At 43.7% G+C, this 21,108-nt stretch overlaps 1 protein-coding gene across 1 annotated transcript; it reads right to left on the bottom strand.

The window, feature by feature from the left end:
• Positions 1–4,552: 4,552 nt before the first annotated feature.
• On the bottom strand, positions 4,553–7,010 carry AKAIN1 (A-kinase anchor inhibitor 1). The gene is made up of 2 exons (XM_065934988.1): positions 6,932–7,010; positions 4,553–6,564 (listed from the first exon to the last, which is right to left on the bottom strand). Exons 1-2 carry the CDS (start codon positions 7,008–7,010, stop codon positions 6,365–6,367), a joined length of 279 nt encoding a protein of 92 aa, XP_065791060.1. The 3' UTR covers positions 4,553–6,364.
• Positions 7,011–21,108: the final 14,098 nt, after the last annotated feature.

Here is a 21,108-nt window from a genome sequence, read left to right on the forward strand (position 1 = left end):
GTCCATGGAATTCTCTAGGCAAGAATACTGGAGTGGGTTGCCATTCCCTTCTCAGGGGATCTTCCCATCCCAGGGATCGAACCCAGGTCTCCTGCATTGCAGGCAGATTCTTTACCATCTAAGCCACCAGAGAAGTATATATATTTATGTATGTGTATATATATATATATGTGTATGTATATATATATATGTACATATATATTATTATACATACACATATATATACTTCCCTGGTGGCTTAGATATAATATCAATTATATATAATGCATATTATATTGTTATTACATTTTATTATATAAAATAAAATTATATTATACTCTAAAATATTTTATAAATTATATTTTACAATATATTTTAATACTGTATTTATATTATATATTACATAATATATTTAATAATATGACAGTATATTTTATATTATATAATTATAATATTGTTATATTAATTATACATAATATATTAATTATATATATATAACCAGATCACTTTGCTGTGTACCTGAAACTAACCAACATTGTAAATCAACTATTATTATACTTCAATAAGAAAAGAGAACAAGAAAATTTAAAAAATAAAAGCAGTATGTGAATAAAGCTATCTCTTCTGTTTATTACTTAGAACCATGGACCATCTGTGACCCAGGTGTAATAACAGAATTGTTTCTCCCAATGGGACAATGACTCCAGATCTTCAGAGCTGCAAGAGTTGCAAGAGTCTAGTGATCACTTTCAGTAGAAGAATGAGCAAACAGCGGTCATGCCTGGTATCCAGGGAATTTATATATGTAACTTCATTCATTTTTAATTTCATGAAAGAAAAAGAAACAAAATGGAAGCTAAAGGAATCTCTACACTTTAAATAAACTTTTATGATCATAAGATATTATTTTCCAATGCATTCCTTGAGGGTTAAGGAAATTTATGAAATCAGTTATGTAATTTATGAAATCAGTTATGGAATCTTTGGGTTTTTTAAAAACTACATCATTCAAGTTAAGATGAGATAAACTGTCTTTCTCTAGTAGATGAAGTCATTACCACAATGCCATGTCCCCAGCCCCATCTTCTGATTTTTGTAAGTTATATTTTTATTTTATCAAGATATAAGAATTCACAATCTTTTCTTTAGCCCAATTTTTGCAATTACATCACGTTCACTTGATATTTAAGTGAAAGCACTGCTCCTCACTGGGTTTCCCTGGTGGCTCAGCATAAAGAATCCACCTGCAATGCAGAAGTTGCAGGTTCATTCTCTGGGTTGGGAAGATCTCCTGGAGATTGCATGGCAACCCACTCCAGTATTCTTGCCTAGAGAATCCCATAGACAGAGGAGCCTGGCAGACTCCTGCACATACAGCTGCAGAGTCGAACATGACTGAAGTGACTTAGCGTTGTCCTCACCCAATCATTATACTACAGCTTCCCAACAACCTCAGTTCAGTTCAGCTCAGTTCAGTCGCTCAGTCATGACCCCGTGGACTGTAGCACACCAGTCTTCCCTGTCCATCACCAACTCCCAGAGCTTGCTCAAACTCATATCCATTGCATCAGTGATGCCATCCAACCATCTCATCCTCTGTAATCCCCTTCTCTGCCTTCAGTCTTTCCCGGCATCAGGGTCTTTTCCAATAAATCAGTTCTTCGAATCAGGTGGCCAAAAGAATTGGAGCTTCAGCTTTAGCATCAGTCCTTCCAATGAATATTTAGGACTGATTTCCTTTAGGAATGATCTCCTTGCAGTCCAAGGGGGACTCTCAAGAGTCTTCTCCAGCACCACATTTCAAGAGGATCAATTCTTCAGCACTCAGCTTTCTTTATGGTCAACAACCTAGATTCTTTATCTTTTTAGTTGGTTGAAGTTTCTGGCCAAGTAGGTTTTCAAAGAAGGGCTCTTGACCAATTTTTTTATGATTGCCTTTGTCCTTGAGTGACATCCTGGCTGGAAATAACATCCTTCCTTCACACTTTCCATCCTTCAGAGCTTCTCCAGAGCCTTTCTCTCTTACCTTAGGATGTCACACACTGCTCTGAAGGAGCCTGACACCAGCTCCAAGTTCTACCTCTGTAAAGGACTAGATATCAGCCTAGGATTTTCAAGAATTTTTCTTTGATTCTTGGAAATATCCCTGTTGAGTATATGTATCCATTTCCCTAGAAAATGATGAGATCTCTAAACATGTGTTTTGCTTTCTGTCCCTCTGTCTGTTTTCATTTCTGTAAGACCAGGTTGTCACGTCTTTGAAAGGAGTCCTGTTTCCTGTTTCACCTATTTCTATCCTACACTGGAGCCAGAAGACAATCAAGACACTTCCTTATCCACCTTTCTCCACATGTGGGTCAGGATTCTGTGGCTTCTGAGGAGCAGAGGGGAAAGGAGTCACTTCCCATGCTCTGTTGTGATTTTCTGTTTTGTTTCCTATGGGGTCTCCTGTTTCTTTTCTTTGCTGCCACTTCTCATGGGTGATGGCATCCTTCTACCCCTGATGATGGTTTTTGCTGGCCCTTTACTATGTCTTACATTTCTTATTCTGTAAAGCAGTTTGATTGGTCCATCTCAACATTAGTATCCCTGGATTTTATATTCTTAAGTTCCCCAGCTAATGCACATGCCCACAAAGAACAGTGATGGATGTAGGTGTGTGGTCAGTTCTGGTCTCCTGTGACCCTATGGACTATAGCCTGCTAGGCTCCTCTGTTAATGGGATTCTCCAGAAAACTGAAGTGGGGATTAGGCTTGGGGCTTCCTAGGTGGCTTAGTGGTAAAGAATCCTCCTGCCAATGCAGGAGACGTAGGAGACAGGGTTCAATCCCTGGGTTGGGAATATCCCCTAGAGAAGGAAATGGCAACCCACCCCAGTATTCTTACCTGGAAAAAAAAAAATAAAGAATACTGGAGCAGGTTGCCATTTCCTCTTCCAGGGAATCTTCCCAACACAGAGATCAAACGCCATCTCCTGGGATTCCAGCACTGGCAGGTGGATTCTCTACCACTGAACCACCTGGGAGGCCCGATGTATGTATTCTTATGCCCAACAGTACTACTCACTTTTCACACTTACCCTCTCTGAGATTCAGTGTGACTTTCTCTGCAAAAGGAGAATAAAATCTTCCTGGCTACAAATTGATTGTGAAGTTGTGATAACACACGTGAGTTAACGTGTAGTCACATATTTCAGAAAACTTTCTCACACTCAAGAGAGCCAACAACATGATTGTATTTTCTACTTTCTCTTTACATAAACTGAAGAATTACTCAAACTGGGGTATTTAATTTTTACACCAGTTTGGGTCCTAGAGTTGCTAAACTAGTTACCAGATTCTTCAGAGATTTCATTCTCTACTACCTTTTAGTTAGAATAACTGTTACTGTGGATAAATGTAAAATTCCTTCCTTTTTTGTAATTTTTTAATAGTAATTTTTTATAGACCTTAAACCCTGAAAATAGTCAAAGTGGCACAGTTTCAAAGATTATTTTTTTAAATGGCCAATTCATTTACTTGTAACCAGAAACCATGCCATAAATGAAGACTAAAGCAGTTAAAGGAGAAAAAAGAGAAACAAAGATGAAGCAGTAAGTTCTCTTTACAATCCTGTTCATGGTGGGTGGGCACCTGCAGAAAAACAAAACACCAAAAAGAGTTTCTCTCCAGCTCCACCCCAGGGACAGGCAAAGCCCAAGACAAAGAGCTGAACGCAGAGTTGGGAGGTCCATGTGCATTTTACCATCTATTAAGCTAGGGAGGTAAAGGGCATGAAATAGATATTCCCGCTGATTCCAGTACTTTTGCCTGGAAAATCCCATGGACAGAGGAGCCTGGCGGGCTGCAGTCCATGGGGTCGCAGAGAGTCAGACATGACTGAGCACACACACACAACGAATTCCTAGGACCAAAAGCTTTGTGCTGGCTTGTGATCATAACCAAGGGGAAGGCCACCTCCAAATGGAGTTCTGTTGGCTCCTTTAAAACCTCATAAGTTTATACGGAGACAGATATAAGGAGAAGTTTATCAGATTCATTTATCTTTATGGCTGAGTTTTCTTGTGTGTTCACTCAGTTGTGTCCAACTCTTCGCAATCCCATGGACTGTAATCCACCAGGCTCCTCTGTCCATGGGACTCTCCAGGCAAGAATACTGGAGTGGTTGCCATTTCCTTAGGATTCGGCTAATATGGCACCTACCTGTCGAGTGCAGTGACAGATAAACTTTCTCTTCTCCTTCCAAGAACATATCAGTATCTCTGTTCCTTGCTGTAGACTTTCCATCTCAGAAAGACCATGAAACACACCTGGCTTCCAAACCTACTTACCTTCACTTCCTGAGATCAAAAGGTCACACACAAGCTTTTCTGCTCATGCCTCAGGAACCTGCATTCCACAGCTGTGTTCAGACAGGGTCAGTGATGGCCTATTAAGAAATGCTTTCAGGATCCCAGAATTCAGAGGTTTGGAAAACAACCTTGGGATGCCTTGTGGACCCATATGAAAGGAGTCAAACAGTAGGGTGAAGAAAACTTGGCTTGAAATGACAACATGTTTCAAAGCTGGGTATATTTTATTTATAAATAACATTTAGATACAGAGGTTAATCAGAGATTCTCCAAGATCCCCCAGAGTATTAGCGCAGACACACCAGAGGGGAAAGAGAGCATGTTTATGGGTTTCTGCCATCTGGCAGCTAAACCCAAGGCTGGTTCTATCCAGACATCTCAGTAGGCAGAGGGCCAGATCACTTGCAAACTATAAGCATTGGATTTATTTTTTCAATCGTGGATACTCCCGACTCAGTTCCCTAAATACCTTCATTCCTCTTATCTAGGTTGTACAATTATATTCCATCCGTTATATGACTTCGACTTAAACTTGTTCTTCAACTGTCATGAGTATTACAGAAAATTATGAATAAACCACATTTGAAGGTTAACCCTTCTGCTACCTCCCTCATCGTTCTCCCTGTGAATTTATTCCATCACATTCCACATGGTGTGAGAGCGTCTAACAGAACTGATGAGACACTGTTCTCATTCATTTCTCAACGGTATCCATTCTGGAAAGTGTAAATAGTGGGATTTTAGAAGTCTGTTAATATCAGTCACACCTCATTCGCTGGTACTTTGCTTTTTAAAAAACCGTCAGATGTAGACGCTGACACTCCGAAGCCCAAAAGTTTCTAACAAAGGTCAGACTCTTCCTCTGCTCACGGTAGCACTGACTCAGTAACTGTCGGGGAGCCCAGGAAATAGGCCTGCAAGGCCTGTATGGCCCCCACGTGGGAGGGAAGCAGAAGTCATTCTGTTGCCACACAGGTGGCTTCATTCATTTGCACACATACATCCCATGACTGCATTCACAACATGGTCACTTTGTTGACCCCACTGTATTTTCACATTTCAGAGAGTTGAGAAAATGATTTTTCCCATTTTATGTGTCATTCATTCCAGATAGGTGTGATATTCATAGTCTCATAAAACAAAAATCTAATTTGTGGATGGGAAAAGAAAAGTTCCTGTTAGCAAAATATTAGTGTGTATGCAGTGTCTGATGGCCACACAACATTTATAAGGCCTCAGAGCTCCTTCCGAGGACCCCGCATCCCATAATCAGACTCCGGGGCATCTCAGGATGGAATCTACAATTCCAGCTGCTCTTCACTCGTGCACTTAGGTTCACCTGTCTTACTTTCATTGTGAAATAGAAAAAGAAATCCGTAATATTTCGCAAGGCTTTTTGCACAGGGAGAAAATATCAACTACCAAACAATTGAGAGAATTGAGACTGAGTTCCTGGAAATCTAAATTCTTCTTCTTTTTTTTACAAAATAATATAAATGCATGCCTCTGTAAGATCCTGAGGGACTTAGAATTTGCCTTTTCTTAATATGATCTTGGGCCTGAACCCACTTTAGTAAAGCCTTCAGTTCCATATTTGAGGAGGACTGCAATGTCCTTCCCTCACCTCTCCAGCAAGCCTTGTTTAAATATGGTAAAGATCACAGTAGGGCACTCGGTGCTTCAGCAGAAAGAACTGGGAAGTTAAGTTACAGGAAGAATGCATACAAGGCCAAATAAACAAACAAGACAGAACCATTTTTTTTAAAAAGAACTTTAGAAATGAATTGTGCTGCAAAACTGCGTCTGTAATGGCAGTGTCTGCCTGCCTATTTCAGAGGCACTGCATTAATACAAACAGAGCTGTCTAATGCACTTTCCAGGACAGGCCCTTCGGCCAAGGGCTAGCTCGAATTCATCCTACTGCTAGGCGTGAATGACTCTTCGGTTTGCTTTACCGGCAACGTGTCTGGTGACGCATCCTACACTTCAAAAAGGGCTGGAGACCGAGCGTGTGCTAAGAGCCCCGTCCACGTGTTACTTCTCGTGCTTCTTGGATGCTTCCCCCGCGCCCGGGCGGAGGCTGCCGCGGGCGGAGTCGCCGGCCCTGGCGTCCCTCCTCCGGCTCTGGCTCTCCCGGGAGACCTGCTGCACGGCCCGCAGGATGGCATTCTGCACGATCCGTCTGCTGGCGGTCTGCAGCTTCGCCTCGTCAGGCTCACTTCCAGGCTTCTCACCTGGCCAAGGACAGAAAGGGAGGGGAAAGCACAAGGTTCATTTGTGGTGGGGTGGAGGGGGTGGTTAAACAGGCCAGGGCTAGTAGGGAAAGAGAGGCTACTAAATAAGATCTCTAGAGGGGCCCACCGCGTTAGTTGCAAGGAGCCCTGCACAGCAGGGGCTTCCCTGGTGGCTCAGACAGTAAAGAATCCGCCTGCAATGCAGGAGACCCGGGTTTAAAACCTGGGCTGGGAAGATTCCCTGGAGAAGGAAATGGCAACCCACTCCGGTATTCTTGCCTGGAGAATTCCACGGACAGAGGAGCCCAGTGGGTTAGAATCCATGGGGTCGCAAAGAGTCTGGCACAACTGAGGACCTAACACGTACCACTCTTGTCTCCCCGTCTCCCTTTCCAGCAGAATTGCCACAGGTCTGCCCCAGTGATGCGCCCAAATTCTACTCCCATCCTCCCAGCATCCTCTGGAGGTTCTGCTCCTCCAGGTTCCCACGGGAGCCTGCCTCCTTCCATCTCCCTGCTCTGTCGCTTCTGACTGCATCGCCCTCAGCTGCATGTTGTTATTATTCAGTCGCTCAGTCGTGTCCCACTCTCTGCGACCCCACGGCCTGCAGCAGGCCAGGCTCCCCTCTCCTTCAGTGTCTCCCGGAGTTTGCTCAAACTCATGTCCATTGAGTCAGTGATGCCATCTCATCAACCGTCTCATCTTCGGCCACCTCCTTCTCCTCCTTCCCTCAATATTCCCCAGCATCAGAGTCTTTTCCAATGAGTCGGCTCTTCACATCAAGTGGCCAAAGTATTGCATGAGTGGAGTTTATTAATACAGATCCCCTCTGGGGCTGGAAGGAAGCCAAAAAGGAAGGGCAGGGCGTTTCCTTTGGAGGAATTATTGCAGACCCTGCAAACATCACTCTGCTCACATTTTACTGGGGGAAATGGAGGCACGTGGCCATACTTACCACACAGAAGACCACAAACACAGTCACCAACCAGAGAGCCATGTGCCCAGCTTATGACTCAGGGAGGCTCTATTGCTAAAACAAAGAAGTGATGACTTCCCTGCAACAGCAAGGCTAAGGTGAAAAGCAAGATGTACACTGGCAGCAAGTCCCATCCGACCCTCAGGGAGACTGGCCTATGGCCACCAAACAGCATAACTGCGTGGGCAGACAACGAGGTACAAAGGTTCAGGGGTGCTCCTAGAAGGATTATCTCAGCCAAACCAGATCTGCGTGAATTCTCAAATGATCCTTGTGTGAAGTGACTTTTCGCTCTTTGGGTGGAGGACAGAAGGCTCTAAGGGTAAGAGGAGGATGAGTTCTTAACAAGAGATAGAGAAAAGAAAATCTACTCTGAATTTAGCTGTGACCTAACATCCAAGCTAAATCATCTTCCCCTCACTTATCCATTATGAAGAGAAATTGATTAAGAAGTCAGAGGCAGTCTGTGACTGGGGGGTCCCTTTGGGGACTTGCAAGGTGGGTTTAACCTTAACCACCCTCATCACCACTTTGCTCTGGGTCAGGAATTTCTACCTGTGGCACAGCATGTGGGACAAAAAGAGGTGCAATGAGCCCAAACAGAGAAAGAGAAGGATGAAGATGAGGGTAAAAGTCACTCAGAGCACTAAGAGAGGAAATGCAAAACAAGAAGTTATATACGGAACCACGAAAGACTCCAAATAGCCAAAGAAGTTCTGAGAAAGAAGAATAAAGCGGGGGGGGGGGGGGGGGGGGCACATTTCCTGATTTCAAGCTATTTTATAAACACTACAGTAATCAAAACCACATGGTGCTGGCACAAAAACAGACATGTAGACCAGTGGAACAGAAGAGAGAGCCCAGAGATAAACCCATGCATATATGGCTAACTAATATTTCACAGTGGAGCAAAGAATACTCTATAGATAAAAGACAGTCTCTTCAGTAAATGGTGCCGGGAACATGGATGGACTCAGGGAGTGTCATGCTGAGTGAAGTAAGTCAGAGAGAGGAGAAATATCATAGGACATCCCTTATGTGTGGAATCTAAAAAGAAATGATACAAATGAAGTTACTTACAAAACAGAAAGAAACTCACAGACTTAGAAAATGGACTTATGGCTGCCAGGGGAAGGGACAGTTAAGGGCTCTGGGAAGGTCATGTACACACTGCTATATTCAAAACGGATCCCCAACGAGGGCCTACTGTACAGCACATGGAACTCTGCTCAACGTCAGGCGGCAGCCTGGATGGGAGCGGAGCTTGGGGGAGAATGGGTACGCGTATACGTATCGCTGAGTCCCTTCACTGTTCACCTGAAATTGTCACAACAATGTTAACCAGCTACACCCCAACACAAAATAATAAAAAGTTGAGAAAATAAAAAAAATTTTTTTAATGGTGCTGGAAAAATCAGATATTCACACATAAAAGAATGAAACTAGGCCCTATCTCATACCACTCACAAAAATTAACTCAAAATGGATTAAAGATTTAGATATAAGACCTGAGACCATACAATTCTAAAAGAAAACATAGGGGGAAAAAGCTTCTTGACACCGGTCTTGGCAGCAAATTTATGGCTAGACACCTACATGACAAACACAGCAGAAGGCAGAGCCGCACGGAAACCCTCAGTTTTGCCATTTACTTACATGCGTGAAACTTACTTGAAATTAATGAATCACCTACACGTTGCAGGTGGGCTACGCCTCGTGTTAAATGATGTAAACGTCCGCTAGCCTACTTAGTATTTACCAAATCGTTTTGGTATTTCACAAAAGATGATGAATCGATTTAATTAGCTTTAAACTCGAAACGCCCAATATAAACACGCTGAAATCAAGAAATAGAGATGTGGCTAAATATGTCTTCAGCGTCTTTCCACCCTGAACGGTAACCCACTGCCCCATCCGCCGACACGCAGTCAGGCATCCATCCCTGTGGTCAGTTTCGGGAGAGACCCCACCCACCGCGTGGGGCTGGCCTCTGGAAGGCTGCCCTGAGCCCTCTTGTTCGCCCCCTCCCCTCAGATCCTGCTGTTCCACCGGGCACCTCCCCCGCCCACCGGAAGTCACCAGAGGACCTCAAGTGCAAGGTGGTTGGTTGGTTAATAACTGGTCTTAATTCCCTATTTATATCCATCAAAACCATGCTTCCAAGGACTTTAGGAATATCCTTCTGATAAAAATGTACACTGTTTTTTCCCCTAAGAACCTAAGTGTCATTTGCCTCTATGACATTAACCCTATTATATATTCCAGTTTGGTGGACCTTGGAAAAGGTCAGTGTTCCCATTTTTGAGGCCAAATCCGATTAGTGATTTTCCCTGGATCGCACAGAGCCGGTGGTACAGGTTGTATAAGAAGCAGCATCTCTAGCTGTCGCCTTTCCCCACTGGGTCACTAAATATGGAAATTGCAGACATCCCCATCAGGGCAGCTCTGCTTTTGCTTTTTGTCATAGACACACACACACACACACACACACGCGCGCGCGCGCGCGCGCGCGGCGGGGGGGGGGGGGGGCGGAGCTTTTCACTCGAGGAAACTGAGGCAGGAAAAATGTTTGTGAAAATGTCACCTTGGAAATGTGTTAGGTATTTAATACTCTGAACACTTGGATAACAAATAACTCCATCAAGACTGGGTTGTGAGTTCAGAGAGACCCAAAAGGTTGTTGTGATCTCCACATGGATTTCTGCAAAATTCAGCTACAAGTTTCCCTCCTTTCACCCCAAAGATGCAGGAAACCAAGTCCTCCAGCCCCCACTTTCTTGCAGTGAGCAGCAGCTCTAGAATTTCTGTGCAGGAGAGATTCAGAAGGGTATTCAGAGGAACAGGGAAACCGAGAGTCTGACTCCAAACTAGGGTATATGACACTTTTCACAAGAATGGAAGGATGTCCATCCTCCACATGTCCATCCCTCCAACAGCATGGAGTGGGAGGGACAGCCTGTGACAGCCACCACCCCTCTTCTCATCAGCTCATTTCTCAGGAGAGGCCATGTCACCCACGGCCCCTCCTCCCCTCTGGGGCCCCCAAACGACCCCAGCTGGCCCAGACTGTGGGCTCCTGCAGCCCCCCACCACAGGGATGTGCCAGGAAAGGAGAGCAGGTAGGGTTACGGATGACCACTCCAGGAACATGGGAGCCAGGTACGAAGCGGACAGGAAAGGTAAGGACCGTGTGAACTCGTGTGTTTAAAAAGGTGACATCCTAGGCCCAAAGCAGAACAAACTTGGGGATGCTGGGGAACTCGAACTCTCCTCTCTCTGGGAGCCAGGTCCGTACCCCAGGGGTTCCCTCCGCCCCCAGAGGCTCAGCTCCGCCCACTGCCCCTCCAGCGGGGCCGGACGGGTTCTTCGGCCTCTGCTGCCCCCTGGTGGCCACTCCTGGGGTTGCTGCAGACCGGGATGGAATGTCCGTAGACAGAGCTGTCTGCCCTGCTACCCAGATGGGGTGTGGGTGTGTACACGAATGTCTGTCTGTATGAATGTGTGTATGAATGTGTAGATGTGTCAGTGTGTAACTGTGTGTGAGTGTTGTCAGGGGAAGCCTTTGAGACAAGACTGTTTCATTTTATCACACGCACAGAATCACCAACGCATCCACGGTGCTTTCCGGTCACAGAAACCCTCTGTGCTATGCTTACTCATTCACTCGTGTCCGACCCCAGGGACTGTAGCCCGCCAGGCTCCTCTGCCCATGGGGATTCTCCAGGCAAGGATATTGGAGTGGGTTGCCATGCCCTCCTCCAGGGGATCTTCCCAACTCAGGGATCGAACCCACGTCTCCCGCATTACAGGCGAATTCTTTACGTCTGAGCAGCCAGGGAAGCATGAGGCCATTTATAGTTTGTCCTTCCGTGAGCTCTGGAGCAGCTAGAAACACAGTCCAGAGGTTTCCTGTCCTCATTCATATGAGAATTGCTTGACCAAATTACCAGCTCTCGTAAATATTTAATGAAAGGTTCTGAGTTCCTGGGCAAAACTAGGCGCACACTCTCCCTTTCTACTCAAGATGGAAAGGGGAGAGGGAGGCAGAGGAGGAAGGAAGGAGAGAGGAGAGCGGGCAGGAAGGAGCTGATCCTCGCTCTCTGCGTGCCTTCAGAGGAATCCTTAAAAAACAGACAAAATTCCTCTCGTACTGTCTTCCTTAAAGATGAACACCATAATCCTCACAATCACCATTTTCTGCTAAAGAAGGAATCAGATTCCCAGCTGTGACAAGTCATCAGTGCAAGATTAGATTTTAATATTTTACCTAAATAATCTCTCAGTGGTAATTCTTCATCCCGGGGGACGGGCGTATACAGCAGGAGCCTGAGAAGGGTAAGCAGAGGGGCACTGTGCTCTAACATAAGATCTTTCTTACTCTCCTTGAAGGAACAGCTCCCACCCTTTTGAAGGCGATTCCACTGTCAGGTTAAAATATTTCACAGATCTCCTCATGCACAGCCCAATGACAAAAAGAGGCTATGAACTGAGAAATGCTTTTTGATGAATGTGAATGTTATTCATCTCAACAGAAAAGGAGTTCTTGAGACTGTGTCTTCCAACCACAGGAAGTGGAAGCTACAGGCATGGGGTCCCCATCCCCTGAAACAGCGCCAAGGTCTCCCGGGTCCTTCTGGCTCCCACGTAAGCCGAGAGATGCCGGAAGCAGCGAAAAGCAGACAGATGTTATCTACAAATTCCTAATGGAGGAACACACGAAGGAGCTGGGGCACAGTGTGGAACGAACCTTCCTCCACCCATCATCCGGCTCTACCCACTCCAAAGGGGCACCTGACCCCATGCAGCAATGTCCCACTCAGTTTTCTGACCTCAGCCCGGAGAAGAAAAGCCTTCCTTCCGGAGTAGCTCTTAGAAAGTCTCCCATCAAGAGGGAATGAGTGAAGGAATAGCCATCAGGAATGAACCGACCACCTGTCTGTCAACAGTGGCCTGACCTACGCTGCTGGTTTGTCCCTCTTCACTAGACCATCAGCCCCCAGGACACGACCCCATTTGTCCTGCTCACCCCTGACCCCAGAGCCCAGCCCTGGTCCACAGCGAACACTCAGGATCTGCCCAGTGAGGGACTGGGCACCTGCCACCCCGGGCGCCCAGGTTCCGTTCTCCAGCCTGTTCTGTCTCCTCCCTTCTCTCGGCTCCATTCATTCCCTGCTCTCGGCCACCTCTGCTCCCTTGTGCTGCTTCCCTGCGATAAAAGTCCAGCTCCGGAGGAAAGCGCCCGGGAGATGCCCTTCTGGCACCAGCCTCCGTGCAGAAAACACTCTGGCATGAGAATATCAGAAAGGCTGCTCCGATTTCCTGGCCACATCTAACCCAGTCAATCGCCGCTCTGGAAATTTTACAGCAAGTTCCTCTCTCTCGTTTCCAACCTGCCAGTTTTTCTCCTTTCTCTCCTCCTTTCCCATCCTGTTGGGCCCCTCTGTGTCAGTTCTCAGCACACTCTGCTTGGTTCCAAATGCTTTTCAGACAAGGCAGTGTGGAAAGGCCCATCGGATGTTGCCGATGATTCTACTCCTATTGGCCAAGCGTCTGCCACGAAGACTCTCCAGGCGTTTGTCAACCCCCTGAAACCTGCACACACCAGGCTCTAACGGATCAGTTCACACGCAGGCGCTGGGAGGCCACCAGCCTGTGCAGAGGCCCTGGCCTAGAAGCACGGGGTTAAGTCCACCTTTGGGCCTTTCTGAGCTCATAGGAACACGCCTCCCCTCAGTCACACAATATACACGGAAAGCTCTGATTTGTTTTTGAAGCAGAGGAGTGAGAAGGCAAGTCACCATCACTTCCTCCACAAACTGGACAAAGAAATGAGAGTGGCCTTCCTCAGAGACGATGTCGAGTCTCCCTTAGGGCAGCAATCTAGTAGATGTGGCTTTCTTTTATTCTGCGTCTTACAGAACCATGAGAATCTTGGCTCTTGTCACCGTGTTGGGGTTGATTAGAAAACAAGAACAGGTGGCTGGAAATAGAAAAGGAAGTGAAAGGCAAGATCAGATGCTTTATGTCTTTTTTTTTCTTCCCAGTGATATTTCAGAAGGAAGAGAGACCGAAGGAAAATAAACCCCGACGTGAGGAGCGGCTGTCAGACCCACGGAACACGTGTCTCACCCTGGGTCTCAGCGAGCCTTGGCGGTCAGCCCCAAAACCAAGTCAGGGCATAGCACACGCACCGCACGCTTGGTGCAAGAATCAGACTCAGAGAAAAGAAGGGAAGGGGGGGAGAGATGACGGGAGAGGGAAACAGTACTGCTGAGGATGCAAATGAGCTACCCCAAAATAAAACTAAATTGCTAAATTCCGATTGAAACTGCAGGCAGTGAAAGTGGCTGGAAAAGTTTCTACCAAGTATATCTCAGTCAAGCCATAGGCACTCTCAGGGTATCTCATTCTTCAATTAAATCTGATTTTTATATTAAATCTGATATATTATGCTTCAATAAAAAATTTTTTTGATTATTCAGAAATCATTTCAAAAGGCACTGTGAAAGGTACAGGATGAAGACTTTATATTATGTTTTAAAAATACAATCAGGATGAAGACTTTATATTATGTTTTAAAAATACAATCTATGGAAAAATTCCTTCTCGTATACAGGCTTGAAACTCTTTGTATGTTAAAGTCATGTTGTCTTCTTGGCAGCCTTCAAGCTCTTTTTTCAATAGTTGATCAGCGTTAACAGACATGGATTAAAACGGATTCTAAGAAGTAAGAAAACTAGAAGATACACTCCCAAATCTCTGAATCATTAACAGGTAGAATATTTGCAAGTGAGTTTTTAAAATGCTGGCAGATAATGTTAACAATATGTGTGTTCAGAAGGCTGAACAATATGACTCAGTATCTTTGGGATCCATCTGGTAGACTTATGGGAGTCACATAATGTACTGGGCAGTTTATTTTCAAAACCCAGTAGTGCAACAATCAGGCCTTTTTAGAAAACTGGGAAAGGGGTAGAGGTCGTCATTCTATCAAGTGAACAGAAAAGATGATACACATTTGAATATATAGCATAAGCAGATATTACACCTGGAATATATTCTCTATTTGTGAATATATTTGGACTATATTCTCTAACTGTGTAGAAAATTTACAGCAAGATGAAAAAAAGGATGGTTGGGGGGAAAAAAACAACTCATATTTTAATTTTAAATTCGCATGGAAAAAAACAGAAAATAAATGTACATGGAAATGATTTTATGTAAAATCATGTTAACCCAGGGAGGAGGAATAAATTAATCCCAGCAAGATGATAGAAATATATTACCTATTAGTGCCTGCTAGTGCCTACTTTTATCACAAATTTCATTTACCTTTACGTAATAGAATTCAGTGAAGTTGCAAGTGAAAAAGTGACAGTTGCTCAGTCGTGCCTGGCTGTGACCCCATGGACTGTAGCCCACCAGGCTCCTCTGTCCAAGGAATTCTCCAGGCAAGAATACTGGAGTGGGCAGCCATTCCCTTCTCCAGGGGATCTTCCCCAGCCAGTGATTGAACCCGGGTCTCCTGCATGCAGGCAGATTCTTTACCATCTGAGCCACCAGGGAAGAGGGAAGCCCTTCTGTGAAGATGAGGAGTAAGTAATTCACTGCTTGTAAGTGATGCTGAAGCTGAGGCTCCAATACTTTGGCTACCTGATGCGAAGAGCTGACTCACTGGAAAAGACCCTGATGTCAGAAAAGATTGAGAGCAGGAGGAGAAGGGGGCAACAGATGATGAGATGGTTGGATGGCATCACTGACTCAGTGGACATGAGTTTGAGCAAACTCCAGGAGATAGGGAAGGACAGGGAAGCCTGGAGTGCTGCAGTTCATGGGATTGCAAAGAGTCAGATACAACTTAGCAACTGAACAAACAAAAAACAACACAATTTAGAGCCACTGGTGGTTTCAGATATATGAAAATTTTGTACTTATTTTACTAAATGAATTTTTCACTCACTCAAAAGAAAATTAACTCAGGAAAAGCAAGTGAAAAATGTGTATCTAACTTCCCCTTCATTATCTCTAATGCAATGAACTCAACTGTTTTGCACTGAGCACTCACAGGTTGAAAGTGACCTTGGCTAATCCTCAGTCTCCACCCAGTGCTCCAGATAGCCAGCTGATTCTCAGAGAAAGAAGTCTGCATTTCCTACAAGGCAGAACCCACACTGGGCGTTGATAAAGGTCTGATATGCAAAGCCAGCTCTACTCCTAAGCTACTGAGTAACTTAACACAATTCACTTGACCTATCTGGGTTCAACCTTCCTTTTCTAAAAATCCTCTCATATTCAGTATTGTAAAATGTGCTATGCAATTACTGTGATTAGCTAGTATTTTCATGGCTTTTAAACTATGTGACTTTTAGTAAATCAATTAGAATGTACACAGTATCCAGAAAGATTATAAGCATCTATTAGTGAGAAGATTCCCTGAACTAAATAATTACCTAAATTACCTAAAGTGTCCCAAGTCCTCCTCCAAACTAAGCCCCCTCAATTATTATATTACCAATTATTGGTAGAAATTAAACTTCTCATATCTTAAAGGAAGGCAGTTGTGGGGGTTTTGGTTTTTTTCCTGTTTTGCTGCAACAAAATGCTAGTTTTCATTTTTCTGAATTACTACATTTAATTCTTCAGGCACTCATCAGTTGCCACTTTTCCCTTTTTGTTTTGCCCTGGGAAGCATAAAAAGTCTTTGCTACCCTCCTCCTCCCTCCCTCTCCTCCCCCACATCAAGCACCTAGAACCACTGTTGAGGACTGCTTCATGGAACAAGACACTATTTTATGTCCAAAAGCAGGAAATTTGATTCTCATCACCAATTTCCATATGCTCCATGGAATAAGAACCATATATAAACCACAACCCCACGATAAACACGCAGGAAAGATGAAAGCTGCTGATAAACATCAATTCCAGATAGAAAAGTTTGCTCGGCACGGATAAAAAGAAGGTCAGACCCGGATTTCATTCTTAGCTTCTACTTTATCAATCACAAAATGACATTTGAAATTATTTGCTTAGAAGTTGACAGAGTGTGATTTAAGGTTATGAGAATGTTAATCACAGTCAACATCTTCAGTAACTCTAAGCCAGAGTTCACTAAAGCATGTGAACCTCTGTTTCCTTTTGAATTAGTCATAGGCACTACTTTTATTTCTTTTTTTTTTTTTCATTTATTTTTATTAGTTGGAGGCTAATTACTTTACAATATTGTAGTGGTTTGTATCATACATTGACATGAATCAGTCATGGATTTACATGTATTCCCCATCCCGATCCCCCCTCCCACCTCCCTCTCCACCCGATCCCTCTGGGTCTTCCCAGCTCACCAGCCCCAAGCACTTGTCTCATGCATCCAACCTGGGCTGGTGATCTGTTTCACCCTATATAATACACATGTTTCGATGCTGTTCTCTCGAAACAGCCCACCCTCACCTTCTCCCACAGAGCCCAAAAGTCTGTTCTGTACATCTGTGTCTCTTTTTCTGTTTTGCATATAGGGTTATCGTTACCACCTGTCTAAATTCCATATATATGCGTTAGTATACTGTATTGGTCTTTATCTTTCTGGCTTACTTCACTCTGTATAATGGGCTCCAGTTTCATCCATCTCATTAGAACTGATTCAAATGAATTCTTTTTAATGGCTGAGTAATATTCCAAGTGTATATGTACCACAGCTTCCTTATCCATTCGTCTGCTGATGGGCATCTAGGTTGCTTCCATGTCCTGGCTATTATAAACAGTGCTGCGATGAACATTGGGGTGGACGTGTCTCTTTCAGATCTGGTTTCCTTGGTGTATATGCCCAGAAGTGGGATTGCTGGGTCACCATATGATTATCTCAATAGATGCAGAAAAAGCCTTTGACAAAATTCAACATCCATTTATGATTAAAACTCTCCAGAAAGCAGGAATAGAAGGAACATACCTCAACATAATAAAAGCTATATATGACAAACCCATAGGAAGCATTACCCTCAATGGTGAAAAATAGGCACTACTTTTAAATATGTTCCTGCTCCTAGAGTCACATCTACCATGACAGTTTTCACAGTCTGAAAATTGTAACATGTGACTGGTTTAGATGACAGTGACAGCAATTTACTATATTAACATATATAAATGTGCTGTTAGTTATTAAAGAATGGCCCCCTTGTCTATCGTATTAATAAAAAGTGAAGAATTAAATGAAAAAAGAAGAGCATTACATGCGATTTTCATTTCTACATATTCAAATGTTTTAAAATTAGATAATCATTAAGGCAGTGTGATCCTAGCATCAAAACAGACAGAGAAACGGAACAGGTTAGAAAACCTGGAACCTGACATTTGGTAAAGAAGGCAGTTTGAATAATTAGAGGAAGGTAGTAAGAAAACTGAGTGGTTTCTTTCTCTTTTAAAAAAATTTTTTTAAATCTCTAACTCCAGATGGATAAAAACTGGTGAATGTTTTTCTAAAATGAAATGCATTTTCTAAAATGCGCTACAGTAGATGTATATGGTTGGAGAGAGAAATGCCATTGAAGGTAGAAGACAAAAGGGAAAAGAGAAAGTAAAAATCAAGGGCTCTGCATGGACCAGTGATGATGGTGTGCCATGAACTGAAAATGTTATCAGTTAAATTTAACCCATTTGAGTTCAAAAAGAAACGAAGGGAGGATCAAAAATGTAATAGGGAATATACATCTGATATTGGGGAGAAAAAGTACTTCTAAGAATAAAAACAAAGAAAGAAACCACAAAGAAGATGGATACATTTTACTACACTACAATAAAGTCTTCTGTATGTCAAGAAACACACAATTTCCAAAAGCAATAAAGTAGGAAAAATACTGGAAAAGAGTATTTTTCATACATGGAAAAGAGGATTGATATCTTAATATATAAATAGGTCTTGCAAATTGATGACAACTCCAAAAATAAATAGGAATGAACTATAACGAGCAGTGGGGGTGTAGCTCAGTGGTAGAATACATGCTTTGCAGGTATGAGGTCCCAGGTTTGATCCTCGGCATCTCCACTTTAGCTGAACTACTGTTTCAGCTGACTTCTCACTGTTTAATCCTTGAAAGGAGTAATTTTAAAACATAAATAATGGAACTATAATGAGAAATTTACAAAAGAAATAACCAAACTGATCCACTAAGCCTAAGCATTAGCCTGTGCACCTTCCACTGCATAAAAATGCAAAAAAGAATAAACCCACAACCACAAAAAGCAGAGAAAATGGAACAGAGGACACCAATGAAGACAGACCTTTACAAATTTCTGGAAGAAAAGCATATGAGATTGAACAGACATAGGAAATGGGGAAAAAGTCACATTCTGAAATATACTATAGGAGGACTGCCAGGAAAGTGGGACTCAGTCAGCCCAAGAAAGCAAAGAGACTCTGGGATCAGAATCGACACTATCATGGAGCAGAAATAAGAAGTAGGGTTTAACACAGGCAGAGTGTGCAAAAACAACAGCAAGATACGTTCATCCGGTATAAAAAATGGAGAGATGATGGAATGCATCTCTCCCCAGGGAAAACTAAGCCAATGAAAATAATAATAAAATGATGGCTAATCTCTCCCTCCTGTCCACAAGATGGCTGCAGTAGATCCAGGCATCACAACTTCATTAAGCAATCTCCAGAGGCAGAATGTAGCTATTTCCAAGAGCTTGGAACTTTCCACCAGATGCCTTCTTCATTTTCCACCCTGAACCAATCATTAACAACAAGAACAGAACCATCATTATAGCCTAGATGGGTACAGGCTACCTGAACCACATGGATGAAAGGCTGAAACCAGGACAAAAATAGGACTCTTACCCAGATGAAGAAGGACTTTCTATTGTCTAGGCGAGCATCGGTGTCTCCCATATCAATATTATTAATTTTGCAGAAATACCAGGCAACATCATCCAATCAAGAGTCTCTAACAGTTGACTTTACAACAGAGGTGATGTTTTACAGGGCAGTCTCATAAACCACTGCCAAGTCGTATAACAGGAGTTTCTCAGTAATAACCATAGGACAGTATCTTGAGTTTTATGACGTTGTCCTGGTTCTACCTTAAATATTTTACTTTTCACCAATGCCCACTGAAAACTTTTCCCTTACAGTCTAGCCGGCGTTGGATTACACGTCACATTTACTTTTCCCATGTTGCCTCCTTTCATATTTCCCCTACCTGAAGTGCTGTATGCCCGTCTGATACTGCTGCCACTGCGGCTGCCTCTGCGTAACCTGTCCTGGACATCGGCTACGTTCCTGGCACTGTGAGCACGTTTCATGAATTTCCTCCTTTGTTCCTCTACCTACAGGAAGTAGCGCTGTGTCTCCTACAACCAGGAAGAAAGATAGGACCTCAGGCACTGCAGACTGTAGAGGAGACCACCATTTCTTTCCCTGCCCCCAACCCAATGAGTCCTCCCTCATTAAAACATATTCATATTAACTACCTGCCATTACAGCCTATGCCCAGCAAGTAAGTTACTCTTCATCTGCAGCCCCTCAGTCTCCTACTGGCCTCAAGTTTTAGTAACTGTAACCGCTGAATTTGTGTGTGTGTGTGTGTGTGTGTGTGTGTGTGTGTGCAGTAAAGTTTTATTAAAGTATAAAGGAGACAGAGAAAGCTTCTGACATAGACATCAGAAGGGGGTAGAAAGAGTATCCACTTGCTAGTGTTAGCCATGGAGTTATATACTCTCCAATGAATCCAAAGAATGTCTGGAGGTTGTAGAGACCTCACCAGACCTACTCCCATAATTTACACTTTAAGATAACAGTTGGCCAGAAGGTTTAATCCAAAGACTGTCCTCAGGCAGGATACATCCTTGTAAAGACCAGACCTACTCCCATAATTTATGTTTTGAGATAACAGAATTAGCCAGAGGGTTTAATCCAAAGACTGTCCTCAGGCAGGACACATTATTGTTATATAATCCTAAGGAATGTAGAGGAAAAAAAGTTAAAAGCTTGTCCTTTCTTCCTCCTTGAGTATTCCAGACCTCTCTCTCCTTGGGGATGCCTAGACTTCCTATCAACCTGCCTAGGAAATGACTCTCTCATTCCCCCTTTTCTTTTAGGAGAATTATGTTGCCAAGGGAAAGGGGCGTTGTTTTCATTCCATAACTACTTCCTGCTGTTTAGGGGCGTGGTCCCTAAATTGTTGAGGCAACATATTCTCCTAACCCTCATATTGAGGGCCTCTGATCCAGGGGCCCCAAGTAATAGTTGGAGGAGGCTGTGGCACTCATAGGAGCTCGGACAACCATTTGTAAATTAAAAGCTTTTAGATGGTAACCGCTGAAATTTTACATCGAGAAAAGGCCAAACCCGCCTTCGGGAGCCAGCAGACAGACCCTGTTTTGCCCCAAGTTTTCCAATAAGTTTTCCAAGTTTTCAATAAGCATCAGCTTAGCCAGGATAAATGGAAATGGGCTTTTTCTAGGGAGAGCACTGGCCAAGCTGTGCCAACGTAATGATGATACAGAGGCGTCATTAAGAAGAGAAAGTTTATTTGCAAAGAACTGGTCCCAGGTAGCGAGGCGCCCTCCTGCAGTCT

Source organism: Muntiacus reevesi, chromosome 4 (genome assembly GCF_963930625.1).
Source record: "Muntiacus reevesi chromosome 4, mMunRee1.1, whole genome shotgun sequence".
NCBI classification, from domain to species: domain Eukaryota; kingdom Metazoa; phylum Chordata; class Mammalia; order Artiodactyla; family Cervidae; genus Muntiacus; species Muntiacus reevesi.